Source organism: Macadamia integrifolia, chromosome 13 (genome assembly GCF_013358625.1).
Source record: "Macadamia integrifolia cultivar HAES 741 chromosome 13, SCU_Mint_v3, whole genome shotgun sequence".
Lineage (NCBI taxonomy): Eukaryota > Viridiplantae > Streptophyta > Magnoliopsida > Proteales > Proteaceae > Macadamia > Macadamia integrifolia.
In genome coordinates, this window is record NC_056569.1 from 20450273 (window position 1) to 20470767 (window position 20495).

The 20495-nt window shown below is 36.4% G+C and overlaps 1 protein-coding gene across 1 annotated transcript; it reads left to right on the top strand.

Annotated features, from left to right (window-relative positions):
- The first annotated feature begins 6947 nt into the window (after positions 1–6947).
- Positions 6948–8518, top strand: LOC122060038 (transcription factor MYB41-like). Its single transcript, XM_042623177.1, has 3 exons — positions 6948–7200; positions 7337–7466; positions 7574–8518. The coding sequence occupies exons 1-3, from the start codon at positions 7068–7070 to the stop codon at positions 8433–8435; spliced, it is 1125 nt and encodes a 374-aa protein (XP_042479111.1). The 5' UTR covers positions 6948–7067; the 3' UTR covers positions 8436–8518.
- Positions 8519–20495: the final 11977 nt, after the last annotated feature.

Below are 20495 nucleotides of genomic sequence, written 5' to 3' on the forward strand. Positions count from 1 at the left end.
GGAGGAATAAATGGATCTTCTACTCATAATTTGATATTCACTTCAATCTGAATTGTCGAGTTTGTATCCAAAGGCAGGCAGAAATGGGTCAATAGTTAAGGGACATACACAAGAATGATATTTGACAGAAGTGCACTCTTCTGTGATTTTCTTATTTGTTTTCTCATATTGTATGGTGTGAATATGCTTTATTTATGACTACAAGAATCCACTGTGCTACTAGGAGTCTAAGCAATTGTGACAAGCGTGGGTTGCCCCCCTACCATCCAGTTTGCAGGTTGAAATAGTTGCAGAAACTTATTTATCTATTATTTTTGGTCGGCAAGTGTACCTAAATGTAGTTTCAAAAAGATAGAGCTGAGTCCAAACTTCTTACCACATACTGACAATACTGTTAAGATAGTTCTTTGGATTTTGAAGTCATCAGAGTTGAAACAGAAACAAAAATGAATTTACATTCAGGAATTCAAAACAATAGTCCAATCTGGATACCCAGCCACCTGTTGTCTGATTTTTGAGTTAGATCCATTTTGGATGCTTAGATGAGGATCTTTCCATCCTTTAAGCAGCCCCAGTGTTCTTCCCAACTTCAGGAGTTGACTCTAAAAGTTGCTCATCCCCATTGCCTTGTTCCAACAACTTAATGAGTTCCGTTAATTTTCTGGCCAACTAACTTTGGAAATCATCTTTGACAAGCTTAAGATACCTTCCTGATCTCTAATATCTTCTTTGTTACTCTGGGTTCTAATGTGATTTTCAAATGAGAATGTCATAGAATAAATTATTTAATATTCCAAGTTAAGTATACACATGGGGAGAAATGATGCCATAACTATGTTGACTGCGTTTACGTAAATTTTTTTGATAAATCAAATTCAATTCATTAGAACATGAGGAATGCACAGTTGTCGAGTCTGAATGCTCCTTTAACTATGGAATGGAATTTGATTAAACTGTCGTTGGGTTTGTATGTATGTAGCTTGTATGCATAGCTTCATGCAGTTACGTGAAAGTTCTCAAAGGCCAATGGGAGCATTTTTTTTTTCTCCTATTTTAATATTAATACTACAATTTATTTTATTTTATGCATTAGTGTATGTCTTCAGTGACTTCATAGTCCATACACGACTACGTAGTTTAAATAAAAATGCATGGATGGTGATAGAATAATAAGATTATACTCCATCAACAGATGCATAGATCTTGTAGATCTTGTATCAGTTATTAATCATGGAAAATGTGGAACTCCTACATAGACATATCCTGTCTCAAATAAAAAAACCTGCTCTATAATTCAATGTTTGTTGAGAGGTATTGGACACCTCCAACATACAGTATCTTCCTGAATTTTTATGTATATATATATATATATATATATATTGGTGTCAACTTAAAGACGTATGTGACTCATATTGGCCAACAAATCAAGCAAATCTAGATTTTTGACTCATAATTTTCCATTTTAAGAAAGTAAACCCTAATTAGCAATGTCATAGAGCAAGTGAGGTGTATTTATGATAGCAAGAATGGGGACACAAGCCCTTGATAAAATTCATATTAATCTAATTATAAAGTAAAGCTTTGTTAAAGCTTATAGTATTTACAAGCTGACTACTCTCATTCCATATGCATTATAAGAACTGTCTTCAAATTCAAGGGCTCTCTTAATTGTAATTTAAAAAATGTACTGTAAGCAACGAGACATAAGAAAGGAGGGATGGGTCAAAGAATCCGTTACTTTAAGGACAAGGGCCAAATCTCAGTAGATAAAAAAAATAGTTGACCAATTAACCAACTATTGTTAGATAGAGGTGGATAAGACACTTTCAACATATGATTTTCAATGTCTTTGAAGATTGTAGAGGTTTCACATTCATACCTTCTATTTATATATGTGAAAAAGTTTCCCACGTAGATCCAATCCCTTTCTATGGGTGTCAAAACCTAACCCAAACTGATAAAATTGAATGGATCAAATCGGAAATAAGCTGGATCAAATCTTGAAGTTTTATTGGGCTGGTATTATTTGGGATATTATGACCCGAAATCGGACTGAAACGTAACAGAAATCGAATGAACCTAAAACGAAAATGAAATCGGTATAAAACTTGGATTAAAACTGAAACCAAACCCGTAAGAAACCAAAACAAGCTTAAAACTCAAAAAAATAATCAGATTTGTGCATACTTTAGTATAAATTTGCATGGTCAATCAAACATGAATTGGATCAAAATTGAAATCAACCCGATAACAAACTGGTACATGAAATCAAAGAAGAATCTAAATTGGAACCAAATAGAAATTGATGTTTCCTTATTGGTTTGATTTCAGTTTCTCCATTTCAAGATGAGGACTGATTGACACCCCTATTCCCTTTCATAATAGATTTATGGACTTTTTTTTTTTTTTTTGGAATACAATCTCTTTAATTTCATTAGTGAGAAAAGTGGCTTGAAATCATCATTATTGGTAGGGCCTCGGTGAACCAATGGGTCCATGTTGGGGGCGGTGGGAGCCCCCGAGAAAATTTTTTTAAGGCCTTATGGGTATTTCTGTAAATTTTCATATAGGATTACACTATATACTTGTAGTGAGGTCGTCTTTTTCTATAAGCAATCTTAGAGAAGTGAGAGGACGAGCATTGTAATCTTATTTTTCATCGATAGGAAACAAGATCTCATCTCATCAAGGACATAGACAATCTTGTCAAACCTTGTAAATCTTTGTATATTATTATTTTTTATTTTTTTACATCATTTTAGGGTTGTGTTTCTATATTTTCTTCAATCATGGTCAAGAGAGAAGGCAATTTGGATGGTGAGGAGGGGGTATTGGGGAATAATACAAATATTAATGACCCTAGGAAGTTGTGCTCTTTGCTGCACCCATGATATAATGAAATCTTTTTCCGTAGATATTTTTTTCTTTTAATCATGTTACCTAATGTAAATGGTACCATTCTTTATGTTGCCATTGGTGAGATTTTGTACATTTCCCCACACTCGCGGCAGAATGGGAAATCCTCTTCCTATTTATATATAAAAAACAAAAATAACTCTTATTTACATATCAAAGAAACAAGAAAGAACAAAATAGTGATATCAATGGGTGGGTGGGGGAAAAGGGTACATATTTCTTGTAAATCAGAAGAACCCTAGAAACACGGATGTCAAAAGAGAGTAGAGGCCATCGTTTGCGGTGAGGGGGTAAGACTCATAAGAGTGTAAGACAGGAAAGGATGGCGGACGTCATAAAGTATGACGTGGAGGGCAGGAGAGAGGGGTTGTCTAACTATTAGAATGGACCCCACTTTGGAGTACTAGCGTCTTGCATGGGAACACGTAGCTGGGGACGTCCGTGTTATAATCAGATTTTAAAAAGGGTGGAAAGTCCCTTTGTTTTTTGTATGGAGGGGAACGGTGCACGGTGCATGGAGTTCGTCATACAATATCGAATAGATACGACTATGATCCTCATAAATGGTTGGCGCGCAATTTTATTAAAAGGATTGCTTCATCGGAAATGGTATCTTGACGTAAAGGCCCCTGGTCCTGCGCGTGCCCTAGGAAGTAGGAGGCTAGGACCAGCCTGAGCCGACACTAGCAGCTATTTAGCCGGCTGGTTTCAAACTTGAATTTGACGAGAGAGAGAGAGAAAATTTGGCAGTAGTAATGTATAACTTGAAAAAAATTAAAAATTAAAAAATTAAAAAAATTAAAAAAATTGAAAAAAAAAGAGTTTTCTGACTCCTACATGAGCATGGGGCTATTGGGAACACATGAAGAAACATTAATGAGGAAGAGATTTGTGCTTTTGATTGGAGGTAGAGTAATCATTTTGTCCATACTGAGTTTTAAGACAAAGTCTTTTTCCTTTTAGAAGAGAGGGGAAAAAAAAACCATATTTTGATTAAAGTTTTTTATTCATTTTTAGGGCAAAAGAATTCTATCATACTGAAGTACGGGACACCAACACACAAGACTATTGAGACGGGGCATGCCAACATCTTCAATGCCTTGACGCAAAAGGTAATTTTGTCTTTTCGTGTGCCTTGTCTTTGGGCCTTTCTTGTGTTAGCAGGATAGGGTTTTTTTTTCCCTTATTTTTTAATCTCACTAGAGCTTGAAGGAAAGATTAGTCCCTTATTTAAGGGGAATAACTATAAAATATTTTCCTTTCACTTCTTGCACCTTATAGTTGATTGATTAATGGAAAGAAAAACGTGGGTCCCACACTCCTACTGTGGTACATTGTCTAGTTCCTTCAAGCTGCGATAATATTGATGAGAAAAGAAAAATGGAGGGGTGGCCTTGGCCTCTTGGGGCATAATCAGATAGATTCACAGGTTCATTTTCGTTAGGAAAATTTTGGGTTTGCACCTTTCAGTGGTGCTTAAGATTAAGGTTGGGTGATAATTGTTAATAATGTGTATTAAGAAAACTCTTTTTAAGTAAAACCCTTCTTTAATTAACTATCAAAAAGGTGCTTCATAGTTGAATCTTTCTCAATCTCCCTTCTTGATGTCAACAACCCAGGTTCTCTAGAAGCTTGTTTACAGAGAGGGAGTTGTTGGTTTGGATAAAAGTAGAGGGTACCTGGATCTGATGGTTGATCAGTTCTCATGTACAGATGTCATCGCTTGAGCTCGTGCTTTTAGATAAAAACTCCAAACCAAGCCTTTTGACAATGATCCGCGTATTCAAAAGCCTGGGTTTCTCCTTCCCAATTTTGGATTTCCATTCACTTTCGGTTGGGAAGTAGAAATGGAAAATATACAATTATGTCCAACCTCACATGTTCTTTGTGAGGTTCTTGGGCCACCTCTGGCTCTCTGAGATCAGCCACGGTGCGAAAATTCATATCTTCTCCATTTCACGGAGAATTATTTCTTTCTTCTTTCTTCTCCTTTTTTTCTTAAACAGAGTTGAAAAAAAAAAAAAAATCAATAAAGAGGCAGTAGAGGTATTACTCATCAGATGACATGTTTTTTTCTTTTTTTTCTGTTATGGGCCACGGCCATGGCCCATGGCCCAATCAATTTTTATATGGCTACAAGCCTGAAGCACCTTATCGCATAAAAGAGGAGATACTCGTCACTTAACTAAGAAAGTACCGAGTTACCAAAAAAAAATTGAATAATAAGCGGAAAAGAAGAAGAGGATGGACCCTTAATCTACCTTCTCCCGGACTGTGGCTTTTGTGCGGATCAGATTCTCGTACAAGAATGAGTTGATCCACACCACCACAGAGTTAGTTGTTCGATAGATTCCATCTGTGCGGGTCAATCTCGTAGAAGAAGGATTCTCGTTTGAGGACTTGATCCGCTCTCATGTGGCTCCTACGTGTGCATGGGTCAATGAGAATTCACAAGAAAGAATCAAGAGAGCATCAATTTGCATTTCATGGGGAATAAGGCAGTCATTTACCCCATGTGTATGGGACTCTAGATGGGAAAAAGAACTTTGTCCGCTTGCATAGCTCTATGCCAAAACCCACAAGTTCATGAAAATACTACACTGCGCCTTCTTGCCTTTGTGTGGCCTCCTATTGGTCTGCATGCTAGTGCAGTGACATAGAGTTCCTTCCCCCAAAAATTTAAATAAAAAATTACATGTGAGAGGGAACTTGCACATTGGCAAGATCCCCAAACACATCATGAAAAAAAAAAAGTCTAAACACTTAAGCATGCAAATTTACCATTTATCATCTTATTCTAGTGAAATAAAAAAATTCTCATACATACATATACTCTTAAGTGGCTATGTATACTCTTGTCAACCTCTACACCGATGCAAGACTATGCAATCAGGCAGCGATCTCTTGTCCATCTATCCTTATTAATCAAGAATTAGAAAAAATCGGAAAGTAGAAACCGAGCTGACTTCAGTGGAGACTGCTCGGAGCCATGCAACGAGGGGGCACTGTAGTCGAAGTATGAACTTTGAAGTCACTATAGCGTGGTCTTGAAGACTTCAGTTCGGCTAGAAGTTACGTGGCATCATACTAGTGGTGACAGCTAATAGTGAATCCAACAAGCTAGAAGAGAGATCTTGGCGGGAATACCATCTTTTTAATTATTTAACATTTCTCGTTGAGATAATTATTTGAGCCAAATCGTAGATTCAAGCTGTGATTTTTTTTTTTTTTTTGGTAATGAAAAAAGGGTGTTCCATGATAGCGGTGATGGGTTGAGAGCATTTTCACCACTGGGCTACCAACCCCATTGGTTAATAAAATAAGATTTGAGTTATATAAATGTGTAAAAGATAATTCATTGGCATATGTAAGTTAGAAAATAGTCTCTCTACAAAGTGGGGATAAGTGCCACAGACCTTACAATAACATGGATCACATGCATTGGGTATAATTTCATGACCTAATTCAATCAATTACTCATTCACGGGGTTTGCCCTATAGCGCAGTAAAATAAGTTCATCTCAATGGACCATCAAGGAGACCTCACCCTTTTCCATTGTGTTTTATGAGGAAATAAATACTTAAAACTAAAAGGGTAAGCAAAAAAAAACAAGATTTTAGGAGCCCGAAATTTTATTGTCTAAAGGGAAAAAGAACCTGCCATTCTTATGTAAGTGATATGAGCATAGAGTGTCAATGGGAGGGTATATAGTGGTCTATACTCATCACCATCCATCAAATAGACATGATAGTAGTTGATTGTATGATAGTAATTTTATCCGTACATATGAATAGTGACAGTACATTGAACACACACAGTCGTATATGATCAGCCTTCAAAGTTCAAAGAAAAAATAAAAAGCTCAAGATCAGATTTGGTCCTCACGGATAAGAGACACGTATCGCTTGTGTGGTATAGCTTAACAGAGAGGCCGGCACCGAATCCCTTTGACTTCTCGCTTTCCCACCCTTTCCAACTATTTATACGCATACTTCCCATATGACCTTCAACACTTGTTTCAAAAGCAACTTCAATTTCTAGTTTCTATCCTCCTTTCCCAAACTCTCAACTTAATTTTAATCATCTCTCTCTCTCTCTCTCTCTCTCTCTCTCTCTCTCTCTCAAAGAAAGCAACAAAGGGTATCAAGAAATGGGGAGAGCACCTTGTTGTGACAAAAGTGGATTGAAGAAGGGACCTTGGACTCCAGAGGAGGATCAGAAGCTCATTGATTATATCCAGAAAAATGGCCATGGAAGTTGGCGAACCCTTCCCAAGAATGCTGGTATACATACCTTCCTTGCTTCCAGACTCTTTAACATTTTTCTCCTTCTGTTCCTCTGTCTATTGGTTTCTCCTTCTGTTCCTCTCTCTATTACTTAAATGGGTTTTCTCCTTTGTTCCGTTTCTGAATTGTATAGGGCTTCAGAGATGTGGAAAAAGTTGCAGACTTCGATGGACAAACTACCTGAGACCCGACATCAAGAGAGGCAGATTCTCCTTTGAAGAAGAAGAGACCATAATTCAGCTTCACGGTATTTTGGGGAACAAGTAAGAACTTCTTCTTCTTCTTCTTCTTCTTCTTCTCTTTCTGGTTTGAGTCTTCACCACTTCCTCTTTCAAAAAACTGATAATTTTCTTCTCTGCTCTTAATTTAGGTGGTCTGCCATTGCCGCTCGCTTGCCGGGTAGGACGGATAATGAAATCAAGAACTACTGGAACACCCACATTAGAAAGAGGCTTCTCCGAATGGGAATCGATCCCGTAACTCATAGCCCAAGACTCGATCTTCTCGACCTCTCTTCCCTTCTTAGATCAGTACCTCTCTACAACCAAACTCAGCTGAATGTCTCTAGATTACTTGGGATCCAAACTGTGCTCAACCCTGAGCTCCTTAGGCTTACCACCACTCTCTTATCATCCCAACGCGACAACCCAGACCTTCAACTTCTACATAACCTCCAAGAAAACAACTCTCAATTTCAAAACCAGTTCTCTTCTTTCACTTCTTCCAATCAACTCCAAACCCCAATTCAAGACATCGCTGGTTGCACCACCACCACCACCACCACATCCACAGCTCCTTGCTCTCCAGTACTTCTGAACGAAACCCAGCTCTTGCAGGCCAATGTGGACCAGTTCCCATCAAATTCAACCAGCTTCAGCTGCCATAATTCTCCACCTAGTAGTACCTGGCAAGACAATGGTGCTGCTCTTCCTTCTAATTTCACAGATGATTTAATTTCACTGTCCAATTACGGCTACTACAACTCTGCTGATCAATCTACGCTTGACCCTCTATCTGAAAACTCTAGTCATCTCCAATCCTACAACAACAACAACAACCAGAATTTCAACTTTGCTTCGGTTCTATCGACACCTTCATCATCAAACCCGACTCCTTTGAATTCATCGCCTACGTACATTAACGGCAGCACCGAAGATGAGAGGGACAGCTATTGCAGTAACTTGTTAAAGTTTGAATTGCCTGTCCTCTTGAACGTCAATGAATTCATGTAATCATGTGGAAAATATCATTTTGAACTGTTTAGAGTTTTAATCTTCTTTCTTTTTTTCTTTGTTGGTACTACTACTATTGTAAAATTCTGACTGAATTTGTTGCAATTTTCAATATCTTTTTTGCTTTATCAAGAAACAAGATCTCACTTGTATTCGTGAGAACTATCATTATTGATCTATTTTTGTCTTTTCTTGCCATTTTGGGATTATAATAATTCAAATCCACAATGATAAACCCAGGTAGACGTCAATCAGATAAGCAGACATGATTAATAATAAATCATGAATACCTTTCCACTCTAAGCCTTCAAAATAATCCGAAGGAATAGAAAAAAAAAATTGAATTATTAGAAAAATCACGTCACTGGCACGAGGATATGGTGTTGGTCTCTCTCTCTCTCTCTCTCTCTCTCCTGTTTTCTGCGTCTTCCATGCCTTGTTGGGTAATAATAGAAGATCCTAACATATGAGGAAAGCAAAATATAATCAGAAACAATAGCCGCAGCTAACCTTAAACAGTTTGAAGCTTCTGTTTCACACTCTCAAGTCTGAACTGAACTAAGAACCAGCAGAAGGGGACAAGCTGTAAACTCAAACTCTTAATTAAAAATCGTAGCTTCCGTGAGATCGCTTCATGGATTCCCGACGGCTGGAGGATCTGGCCGGTCCAGCCCATCTCGCCGGAGAATAGAGACTCCAACAGGTGTCGCGCCACCTGTAAGGTCACTGACCTTTCATGTGTTAATAAAATAATAATTAATGTGGTTTTTCTCGTTGACTGAGAAGGTACGTGGCTGCCAACGACCGGTGGTGCGAGTGATTGGTGGGGACCACTTAAAGTCTTCTTTTTTTGACAATCTGGCCGTGGTTCTTGTGCTGTTTTTGTCGCTTTTACTCCACCCATTCATAAATGGAAACTGGGTCAAACCTCTCGGCCCCACCCTATCCCCTGTAATGCTTACATCATCTTTTGACACGTGGAACTGGGTTTATAACTCTTTGTCGATGTCCCACATATATTAATGTGTGGCAATTTTGTCATTGAGGAACTCCATGATGTGAGACTTGTACGCATTGTTAGCAAAAACGCGTTTAAAATATAATGATGTGAAAGTTCGAACTTAGGAAGGATGGATTTAGTTATAATATCGATCCGATCAGATCAGTCAATTTTACTTTTGCTTCAAAAATGAAATATTTCTTTTTACAATTTTACCCCTATTTCAATCCGGATATCCAATTTCTATTAATAAAAATATGATATATATAGCTAATCGGATAGACTACCTAAAACCGTGGTTGAGAGGTGTTGCTGCAAATCTTGCACGTCCAAGATCTTGCAGAACTAGAATTAGAATCTGGCTCAAAGGGAGCTCCGAAACCAAGCTCCGATGCTTAAGTTAGACTCATAACTAGTATTGCGTAAAGTGTTTGATGGATTCCGAGCTTACCTTTAGGGCTGCTTGGATGCCCCTTATATAGGAGATATGAGTCTTCCTTATTGGTCAAGAGGCTCCCTCGAGTAGACGCGTGTCCTTGCCTTATTAGAAAGATTTTCTCCCGTTGTGGTCAAGTTGGCTGGGATCATAATGACTAACTCGACTTAGGTTGCTCACCGTAACCGTTAACCAAACGGTAGTAAGGTCCTCTAACCGCTAACCCAACTATAGTAAGGTCCACTAATCGCTAACCAAACCATAAGAGGAGTCTAGATTCTTTGCAGCGAGCGGTGAGGTAAGAAAAACATCGAACAATTGAGAACATCTGGACATATACGCAAAGTGACTCCCAATCATTCGATGGTCATTATACCAATGCAGCAATTGCAGAGGATTTTTGCTAGGTTGTGAGACTATGTCTCATTTTATTTTATTTGATAAAATGTGGGGCCCTCTCGATGAACCAGATGTACCTGACCCAAAATCAACCCTAGAAACCTTTGGATTACAAAAACCTCCTTTGCGGTGGCCCGATTGATTGTTTGTTCAGAGTGACAAACTTCGGAGATGATGACTAGTCTGAACACTGGAGCCAGGGCGGGCGAGTGTGGCCCATTGGCCCGTTGAGATCTAGAGAGAGAGCGCGACCCTGCGCGTACTGGGACCAGAAAAAGTCCATTTTCATAGCCTTCCTAAAATGAACTCTTTAATGGTCCTTTATTGTCTTACTTTGTTTCTCCCTTTCTGAATTATAGGTTTAAATTCAACTTGTGGTGTGGACTGGAGATGGGAGATGCAAGAGTGATGCAGAATTTAAAGGTTTGTTTCTAGGAGTTAAGGCCGCAAATAAGTTGTGTATTCATCACCCATGGGTTGAATTGAACTCGTGAGCTATGGTCATGGTGGTAACGGGAGGTTCAATTCTATGGTATGTTGATCAATAATGACATTATTTATGATCCTTTTCAGATGGCATCCAGTGGAAGCTGACTCATTGCTACAGAGAAACGAACCCGATTGCTGATTATCTAGCAAAGCAGGTTGCTAAATCTGGATCTTCTTTTACATCTCCATCTCTCACTATTTCGATTCAGTCTGAACTTAGGGTGGATGCTGAAAGAAGAGTCAGCTGATAGCCATGTCAAAGGTGGGGGAATGATTCTGAATTTTTTTCTTTCACTCTATTTTTCGTATCTGATTTTCTTTGGATTCCAGCTTGTACATTCTTTTTCTTTTTTTTCCCTTCCTTCCCCATTTTTCTTAATACAAATGACCCTTTAGCGAAAAGAAGAGAAGGGAGTGTGGGAGATTGTAGAGGAAGATCAGAAGAGATTGAGTAGCAATAAAAGCATTTAAATTAAAAAGAGAAAATGAGAGGTGAAAATTCAAATTTTGAGGGGAATGAGAATCAAAATTTTGAGTATTAATGCACTGAGTATAGAGGAGTAATCTCACTTAGTGTTATTTTTCATTTGTATTTTGAAACATATTTTTTTAATTTTAATTTTCTTGATGAATTTATTTTGTCATTTGACTAACATTTTTTCTTTTTTTGGGTTATAACTTCACATGTGCTTGCAACAGCTTGGGTTTATCTATCCACAAAATCTAAAGATTATTAAACGCCATTGTCTCATTACAAGCTCTTCGAACAAAATGAAGTTGACATGATTAAATTAAAATAGTAATAGTATCTGAGGTATAAACGAAGTTGAACAAAAACTTCAATCAAAGTTAATGATGGATAGAAGTCCTTGGTTGAAAATCAAGCAGCTTCGTTCAAATTTGGGCCAAATAAGTATGAATTCATTGATCAACCCCAACCTAAATTTATCAAAATCATTGTCAGCTCCTAATTATCTTCATTACCATATATAAGAAATGCCCCACTTTAGATATTTTGAAGACTAAAAGCACAACTAATTAATTTTGTAGGAATTTGACTAAATTAGTGTTAAAGTTAAGGGTGTCAAAGTTCAGCCCAAATTGGACGAATTGATCAAAATCTACTTTTCAGCCCCGATAGAATTGAATCAAACCCTTATTGTTTTGATTTAGGGTTGGGGTTTATGGAATCGGTAGCAATTGAGATCGAATCGAATCAACAAAATACACCAGTTAAAATTGAAAATCAGACTAAACTCGACAAAAAATTGGAACCAGAGTGATGATAATCTGGTAAGAAACAACCCCCAACAAATAAAAAAAAAGGATTTTCCCATTAATTTTCTTATATGTTCATGTAAGCCCAAACTAGACCCGACCAAAAAAAACTGAAAACTTTCTTGACAGTTTGGTTTCATATTAACCTAGTAACAAACCAAAATCAATTCAAACCAGTCAAAACCTAATTTAATTATATCAACCAATTGACACCCTTAATTATTTCCATCTATTTGTGCATCAAGTTCAAAGAGGATCTCAATCTATAATGAAGAAATGATAGTAAGCCGTCGTTTTATAAACTTTATCATATTCAGTGGGAAGAGCAAAATTGACCAATTTACAACCTTAATTGAATAGTGTTAACGCTTATAATGGCTTCTAGATTCATAAAGAATAACATGATCAGTCATCATATGTCATAAAGCAATTGAATTATTGCAATAGAACTATAGAAGATAGCACATTCAATTCACTGACAATATCCCATTACGAACCAAAGAATGGCTCAAAAAGTTGGTCTAAAAAGTGTACTTTTTGATTAAATAGATTTCTAACGGTTTGAAAAAATTTCAATAATTCGTCAAGCTCTTCATTACAGGAGTCGCAATTCTTGACCTACTAATTTGGAATTAAGTTTATCTTTAAAAGTAGGGGGAAAATAAAAAGGGAATGAACTAAGCTGATAATAACATGAAGTTATTGTTAGCATTTCTTAAGTTGATTAGTTGACATCTCAAGTATTAGTTGAGTTAACTTTAACCGTAGGAAATTCACATATCCCTGCATTTTATATTATTACCAAAAAATTATATATGTATTTTATATTTTATATTAAATAATACATAAAGAACATGCATCTCATCCTTATTCTATATCTTTCTAATATAAAAAAAAAAATTAAAAAAATAAATAGGTACAAGATTTTCCAATATTTTATACATAAATGTCTTGTGGGTGATTAATGTACTAATTAACCTTGCTAGGTGCATCTATTTGCAAGCAACATGAAGCACTGATATTGCCATTCCAACAACTATGTAGAAAGGTGCCCTCTATATTTTTCACATGTCAAATTTGGTAGTCAATGTAATCAAGGATTTTTTGCACATTGAAAAAATTTTCCTTTCATACTAATAGTTTAATAAATTTTTTTTTTTTAAAATATTCTTTGCTACATATTGAACTCCATATAGGCTAAATATTGCTAAAGAAATGGTGGGTTATTTACTATGTGTCTAGGAAGTATGAACTCTGGCTAAGCTACTAGATCTGCCACCTAATGTAAAATAGATACACACAACAATCTTGGTTGATTTGTTCATCCAAAAATAATGTTCTAGGGCAAGGAGACTACTTCATTCTATCCCAGCCTTGTTTTATATAGGTATCAAATTTATATATTATCTATTTGTTGGATACATATTGATACATTATGTGTGTGTCCTTCAAATCTGTTTTAGTAGAGATTTATTTTTTAATTTGCATTGATATTTTATGTGCAATAGTTGCTTTAGGTATGACCTTAAAGTGTTCACAACTTGGGATATAATTGGGTATTATATTCTATGTTTGTCGCATTGTATGTTATTGCAACAAAAATTAAGTGCAATATTCATATGGTATCTTCGATAATTGTTTTATCCTTATACCGAAGAGGTTATTATTGTTGATGGCATTCATTGTGCATATGTAGTGCACCAAAGGTTGATGTCTACACTAGCTACATATTGGTGCACTCGACATACAGTGCTTTACTATAGATGAAAGAGATATTTAACATGGTATCCACTTTCTGAAAAGGGAGAACATCTTGAGAGAGTGTCTGACTATAGATGAAAGAGATATTTAACATGTTGGAAAATTTTCCCCTCATGATATTTTCATGATCTAAATTCTTATACGTCCTAAGTTCGATTCCCACTAGACACACCTTGGGCCACTTACAACGGAATTAATTTTGCTTTTCAATTAATCCCGCTAATGACCTTGTTCAGTGATTATGGGGTCAGCTGAAATTGGGGGAATAGTTAGGACGAAGGCCTGGAAACCCTCGTTAGCAAAAAAAAAAAAAAATCTAAACACTTATTCTTGGTGTTCAGCCTTGTATAGGTAGGTAAAAGAATTTTTCAACTAAATTTGAACCCAAGGCTTATTATGTTTCGACTAGGGTTTTCAAATTTCATTAATAATTGAGTAGGATACTTAGATGTTACGCTCTATCACATAATATATTTAAATATTCTTCAATGCTTGTTGCTTGTTTTTGTTATTACTTTTTTGTACATGAGCCAATTAAGTTTTTCTTGTTTTGTTGAGATGTGTTTATCAAGATGTACTATGAAATAACTAAACTTATTATTCTTGATGATGTACTAAAAGGAAAAAAATTAAGTGATCACCATGTTTCTTAATATTGATTTAATACAAATTCCTTATTATGTAATATCATCTAGTACATGTAATTTCCTCTAATAACTTACTAATCTTAATTGGTAGGTAGCATTGTCCAAATATAAATCACTTTATATGGACTTTTTTTGGGTAAACTATATGGACTTCTATTTTATGTACATGTACAGTATCGATCACCAGAACTTTCTAAGAATATATATATATATATATATATATTTGGGTACCACAAAAAAAAAAATATATATATATATATATATCAATGTTGCATCTAATCTGCAGCTTACCTTAGCTTAAACATTATATAATCAATATTAATATAAGCATTTAAGCTAAGATATTGAGACCCTCCAATCGAGGAACTTATTAGAAGATATTAAATGTATTCTCTAAGCTAATATATTACATCTAATCCAATTTAAGCTATATATATATATATATATGATCCACTAATCAGCTAAAATGATTTAAAGTCTGATTAAAATAAAGCTTTCTAAGCAGCCAATTACCAGAACTATATAGTGTCTTACCCCCAAAAAAGAAACCCATCAATTAATAGGTAGGGTTTTGCATGACACGTTTGAGACAACAATATCATAACTTATGTAACACGTTAATCCATTATGTAGAGGCCAAGAGAGTTAAACGATTTAGTCCATGACATGTAGGACTATGTGGCCTCAATTCACTCTGGATTTTGAAAGTTTGCAGCTTCAAATTTATGCGTTCTTCGTGTCTTTCTTAATAAATTACTTTCACCAAAAAAGAGGCCAAGAACATTAGAGCTCGAATCCGGAGGCCTTCCCAGTGTGGCCAGTCTGAAAATAATCTCTCTGCATGCTTCTGCAAACAAGGTATCTAGTTGGTTCAACCGATCTGTGGGCAGTGATAAAGGAAACTGTGTCATCCCAGATCCTATTTTCTCTACCTGCTTGCCTCCTGGATCTGGTAGTCGCCCTATCCATTTTGACTTGGAAAAAACCAGGTAGAGAGGGAGCTAGGTCAAGAAATCTGAGATGGACACTGTCCTTCCCATTTAAGGGGGTTTTGACTTTGAAAATTCTAGGTTGAGAGGGAGGTCAGGAAACTTGAGATGGACACCGTTCTTCCCATTTAAGGGGTTTTTGACTTCATGTCTTGTAATTATAGCTACTCTGAAAAGGGTGCCATAGCTGTAAACAAGGTAAAACCTTGAATTTGTTGGAGTGTGGAGAATAGAAGGAATGCAATTAAACAAATTAGAGAATAGCATATGTTAGCGCATGTGTACACTAGGTTAACTTTAATTTTATGATTAGAAAGAATGCTATCAGTCGGCAGAGTATATGTTAGCACATTTCTATGTTTATCTCTTTCATGTCAGAATAAGGGATAGATATGTCATTTCATAGAAAAAGAGGATAGAGATAAATAAAAAGAGGAACTAGTGTACACGCAGCCTATTAGAGTTCTTTTTCTCTTCTTTTATATATGGCTAATATTGATGAACCATTTCCCCCAAACCCCCCCTTTCTCCACCCTTGCCAACTCAAAGACTCTCCTTAATTTGTTATTTAAAAAACTAAAACAAAAGAGAGAGACTCAAGGGATCTCTGTCTGTTAGCATGCTTAATTAAAGCACAACTGTTCTCTTGGTTATAGAATTAAATTAACGAAAAAGTATCTCAGAACCACTAGAGTAATGGTACTCTTCACATGAAGTTTTGGGATTGAGTGCTCTGTTCAATACCCCAGGCCACATGTGTCTCTCTCTCTCTTCTCTCACGATATGAGACAGATATATCAATTCCTAGTAAAGAGGAGAGAGAGAGACAAAGAAGACACTAACATATGCTGACAAGGATCAATTTTTTAAGTTTTTCCTTCAATTTTGTAAAGAGAGAAAAAAAAAAATGAATAAACAATTTCATGTGAGAAGGCATCGGTACCTGGCGGCTTAGAGAACCATTGCCCTTACATTTAAATATCGTATTAGACATTTGCCAAATATGACAAAACTCCCTTAAAGAGGAAGGTTGACCTGGGATTATAACTAAGTAAAAAATGTAAAACTACTGTTTAGTACTAATTACCTACCATAAACTTGTAATAGTATCTGAATACGTGCAAACGTCGCATGCCATAGAAGTTAGGGGAAGTGGGGGAAAGAAAAAGTTAATTCATCGGGAGAAGCGAGAGAAAGAAGCACAAATCAGAGTCGGCAGTCAAGAGTAAGCGAAAGGTCTAAATCAGAGTCGGCAGTCAAGAGTGAAGACAAAAGCGAAAGGTCTAATAGATCGGCAGCCTTGGTAGCTGGATTTCGAAGTTTGGAACGACCCTGTATATCGTAACGGAAAAACGATACTTCAAGTTGTAGAAAAAGCTTCCTATCAGCGATACGTCACGTATACGTCAAACAAGTTATCTCTCTCTCTGTGATCTGTGTGCGCGTCGTCGCATCACCGGCCGACCCAACCCAGTGGGAGCCGACCGACTTCTCTCTCTCTCTCTCTCTCTCTCTCTCTCTCTCTTGTTTGTGAGTTTCTGCATTTGGCGTCTCTCTTTCTGTCTCTGTACCCTCCACCATCTGGCCACGACGGCTCCTGGACGAAATCACGCTACCTATCGCTTTTGTGGTCGACCGCCCAAAGGAAAGAAAAGAAAAGCACACCCTTGAGGTTTTGAATTCTGAACCATAAAGTGGATTTTTGTCTCTGCCAGCGTTTTTCTTCTCTTTCTTTCCTTTCTTTCTTCAATTTTTAAGATTCAACATGTGAAAACGCTGTAAGTAAAAGATTCCCACTTTGCCAAAAAAGCTTTACGAAGAAGAAAAGATGGGTATTCCATCAAAAGACGTCCACAAGGAAAATAGAAATACGACCTCAATATTTGACTCACATTGAAGAGATAGGGCATTACACATAGAAGTAAAGTTTGATTTTCTTAGTGGAGAAGATGAATAAACGTAATGCTAACGTATGCTATTGAAGCTTTTGTAGCTTTTATGGTATTGAGATTTATCAATCAATAAACATGTGGTTTTATTTATGGAGGTATCAATTGTGCTTGAATTTCTCTTCGTTGACATCTCCTTTACAGCCAAAACCTTATATGATTTGGGTCAAGTCTTGACTCTTGTGAGCTTTTTTTTTTATCAGAAAGTCCTCCTCAGGATAACTACAATTGCTTGTCCTGTCACCGCCGAATGAAAGAGAAGTTAAAACTACTACGCTCAGGGGAGCATCTTTTATCTCCACTTTTTAAAACTTTAATAAAGGCAGAATCAGATGGAAAGCAAGAAGGAAATATGGAGGTGAGAAAGAGGGGGGGAGGGGGGTCTGATAAAACAGCGACCAACATATATAGGATCACATTTGTGATGGTCCATTTTTCTTGCTCCCCGTCTCCCTTCGTTCTAGGAAAAAAAAATGACAAATTATTAGGGTTGGGGTTCTTAGGTCTGTTCCCCCTGTAGGAATCCTTTGGTGGTATTTTTAGACTGTAGGATCTAGACACATAATTCCTGTGTTGATTTAGAATAAAATAGGATACAATAATGTAAAATACATATTGCAAGATGTATTTTGATCTTAGTATAACGGATATGTATCATGTATGACAAAGAAGTCTAGATTTTTTTTTTTTTGGTAAGAAAAGAAGTCTATAGAGTCTAGAGTTTGAAACCCACATTTCCTTTCAGACCCTGAATCTCTGGTTGCATTTGGTGGAGTCACTGAAGTATAGCCCCTCTCCCACATTTTCTTTTCTTTCATGTGATATATAGAAACTGTTGGAACCAAGTGTCCATCACATCCAAATTTTAGTTAATTGATTTTTCATTATTAATTTTATGCATGAGATATCATTAATTGGTCATGGTTGTCCTTAAGAATCTACCTAAAACTTTCTTGACTAGGGATAAGGCTAGACATGATGAATCTATCACAACTTTTGGCTCAGTTGATGTTACTTGGCTATAAATGGTGTACTAAATTCATTGTGTCATATTGTGAACAAAAGAGATGCTCTTGAGTATATTGCTTTAGTATATCCAATGATTTATTGTCTAACTATATCTTTAATTGGATTAAAGATGAGACATGAAAATTGTATTAGGTATTAAAATTGATATTTTATTCTATCTTCCTTCTCTTTAGTAACAACCAAAGAATATAAAACTTCTAAGATATGGATACTCAGCAGATAGGGATTGAGATCCCTATTGCACATAATCTAGACAACTCAATAAGTGGGATTTATAAAACAAAGAAAGGGGAGGGAGACTCCAACATTTTGAGCAGTCCTTCCCCCCCCCCCTCCTCCTTTTAGGGTTTGTGAAATCCAAAGTGTGGGAAAAAATTTTGTGTGCCTTTTTTGGAGTATTTTTTATCCAATGAAAGCACTGAACGCATCAATTTCTAAGTTGCTTAAGTGAAAAAGAGTTATTTATCAGGACGAAGAACTACATTTGTGGTTCTATGCTATATTATGATTTTTGTATTGTGATTTTGGATGTAAGAGTTACCAAATCTAATTTTTTTCCATTGTGTAATCAAGCTCTTACCAATAATTGGTATCATAGACTCACTCTTTCGTCTTAAATCATCAGTGTTCATGATACTGTTCATTAAATAAACAGTATCACAGGTACCGTCCACACTGAAGAACAGTAGCCCTCAAAGTTCATATCAATTTAATAATTAAAAAAAAAATTGTTATTAAGTAGTTGTTATTGTTCCATCAGATGAACAATAACTACAATGGTCATCATATCAACAGTGGTTTGATTCTTTTGTTTTTACATGATTTTAAATTAAAAAAAAATTACATATTTGTTAAGGCATTGTTTATGAACAATAACTTAATCATTGTGGCATTGTTCATAATAGTAGCCTCATCATTGTGGCACTGGTCATGAACAGAGTAGTTACATGTGCTTTCAAACCCTTTTGAAAAATCAACATTTTAAATAAAAGAACGAAGAAATTTGTCTATCCAGGAAACCAAGGGCCAAGGGAGCAAGGGGGTGGGGTTTTGATCTTTGGGAGTGAACAAGGGCTAGCTATTGCTTGCTCAGGCAGGTCCTGATCGGTGAGTTACTGTGGTAGTCTCTCTGAGGATTAGTCGAGATGCACGTAAAATGGCCTGGAGACATTGATTAAAAAAAAAAAAGGGTCCTAATCATAAAAAAAAGAAAAAAAAATCATAAACAAGGTAAGAAAACATAATAAGATTCTGTTTCCCTTGCCTTGGGGTTGAAGATGATAGATCATGCTTATGGTCTACCATCCTTATTAATAAAGACTTAATGGGCTTCTGATTGTGACAAATTGTTTAGCTTAAAGCCCATATATGAAATAGTTTGATCTAAAACCCCTATAAGCTCATTATGTTTATAATATATTAATTAGCCCACTATTCAGCCCATTCTGTTTTAACCCAAATAGTTGGACCATATTTAAACCCCTAATAATTAATGAGGAAATTAATTTAAACCCCTAATAACTAATGAGGAAATTACACTCCCCTCCCCTACCTTTGGCTTTATATCATGTTCTCCACGTACTTTCATATATAGAAATAACCTTCCCTGTATTTGAAAATTCTATCAAATGACCCTAAAGTGACTGACGCTATTAAACTGGCCTATAAAAAGACCAATTTACCCTTCTAGTACTGTATACCTATATTATATTCCTTCTCTCTCTTTTCTTCATCATTTTCACATTTTCTTTGAAACCCCCGAACGTTCAGAAGAGAGGTCGCCGAGCTTCCTCTCGACCAGCTTCCTCTCCTTCGCATTGTCGCCAGAGGTCTCGCCCAGCTTTCTCAAGGTCGCTACTAAATCGCCCGGTATGCATTCAATATTCGATTATATATACACACAATAAAGTAGCCATACTGAAAATTTGATGACCATCGGTAACCGAGGAGCGACGAGCGACGACCACCGAGCGTCAATGAAGGTTGCAGAGAGCAGCGAGCAACGAAAGAGAACCCAATCCCTCTGTCTTTCTCGGCATTGACGTTGGCACTGGCAGTGCTTGGGCAGGCCTCTCTCTCTCTC

Coding starts and splice junctions, on each gene's coding strand:
- LOC122060038 (XM_042623177.1), top strand. CDS start 7,068: ATGGGGAGAGCACCTTGTTGTGACAAAAGTGGATTGAAGAAGGGACCT. Junction 7,201..7,336: donor AACCCTTCCCAAGAATGCTG/GTATACATACCT, acceptor TGAATTGTATAG/GGCTTCAGAGATGTGGAAAA. Junction 7,467..7,573: donor CACGGTATTTTGGGGAACAA/GTAAGAACTTCT, acceptor CTCTTAATTTAG/GTGGTCTGCCATTGCCGCTC.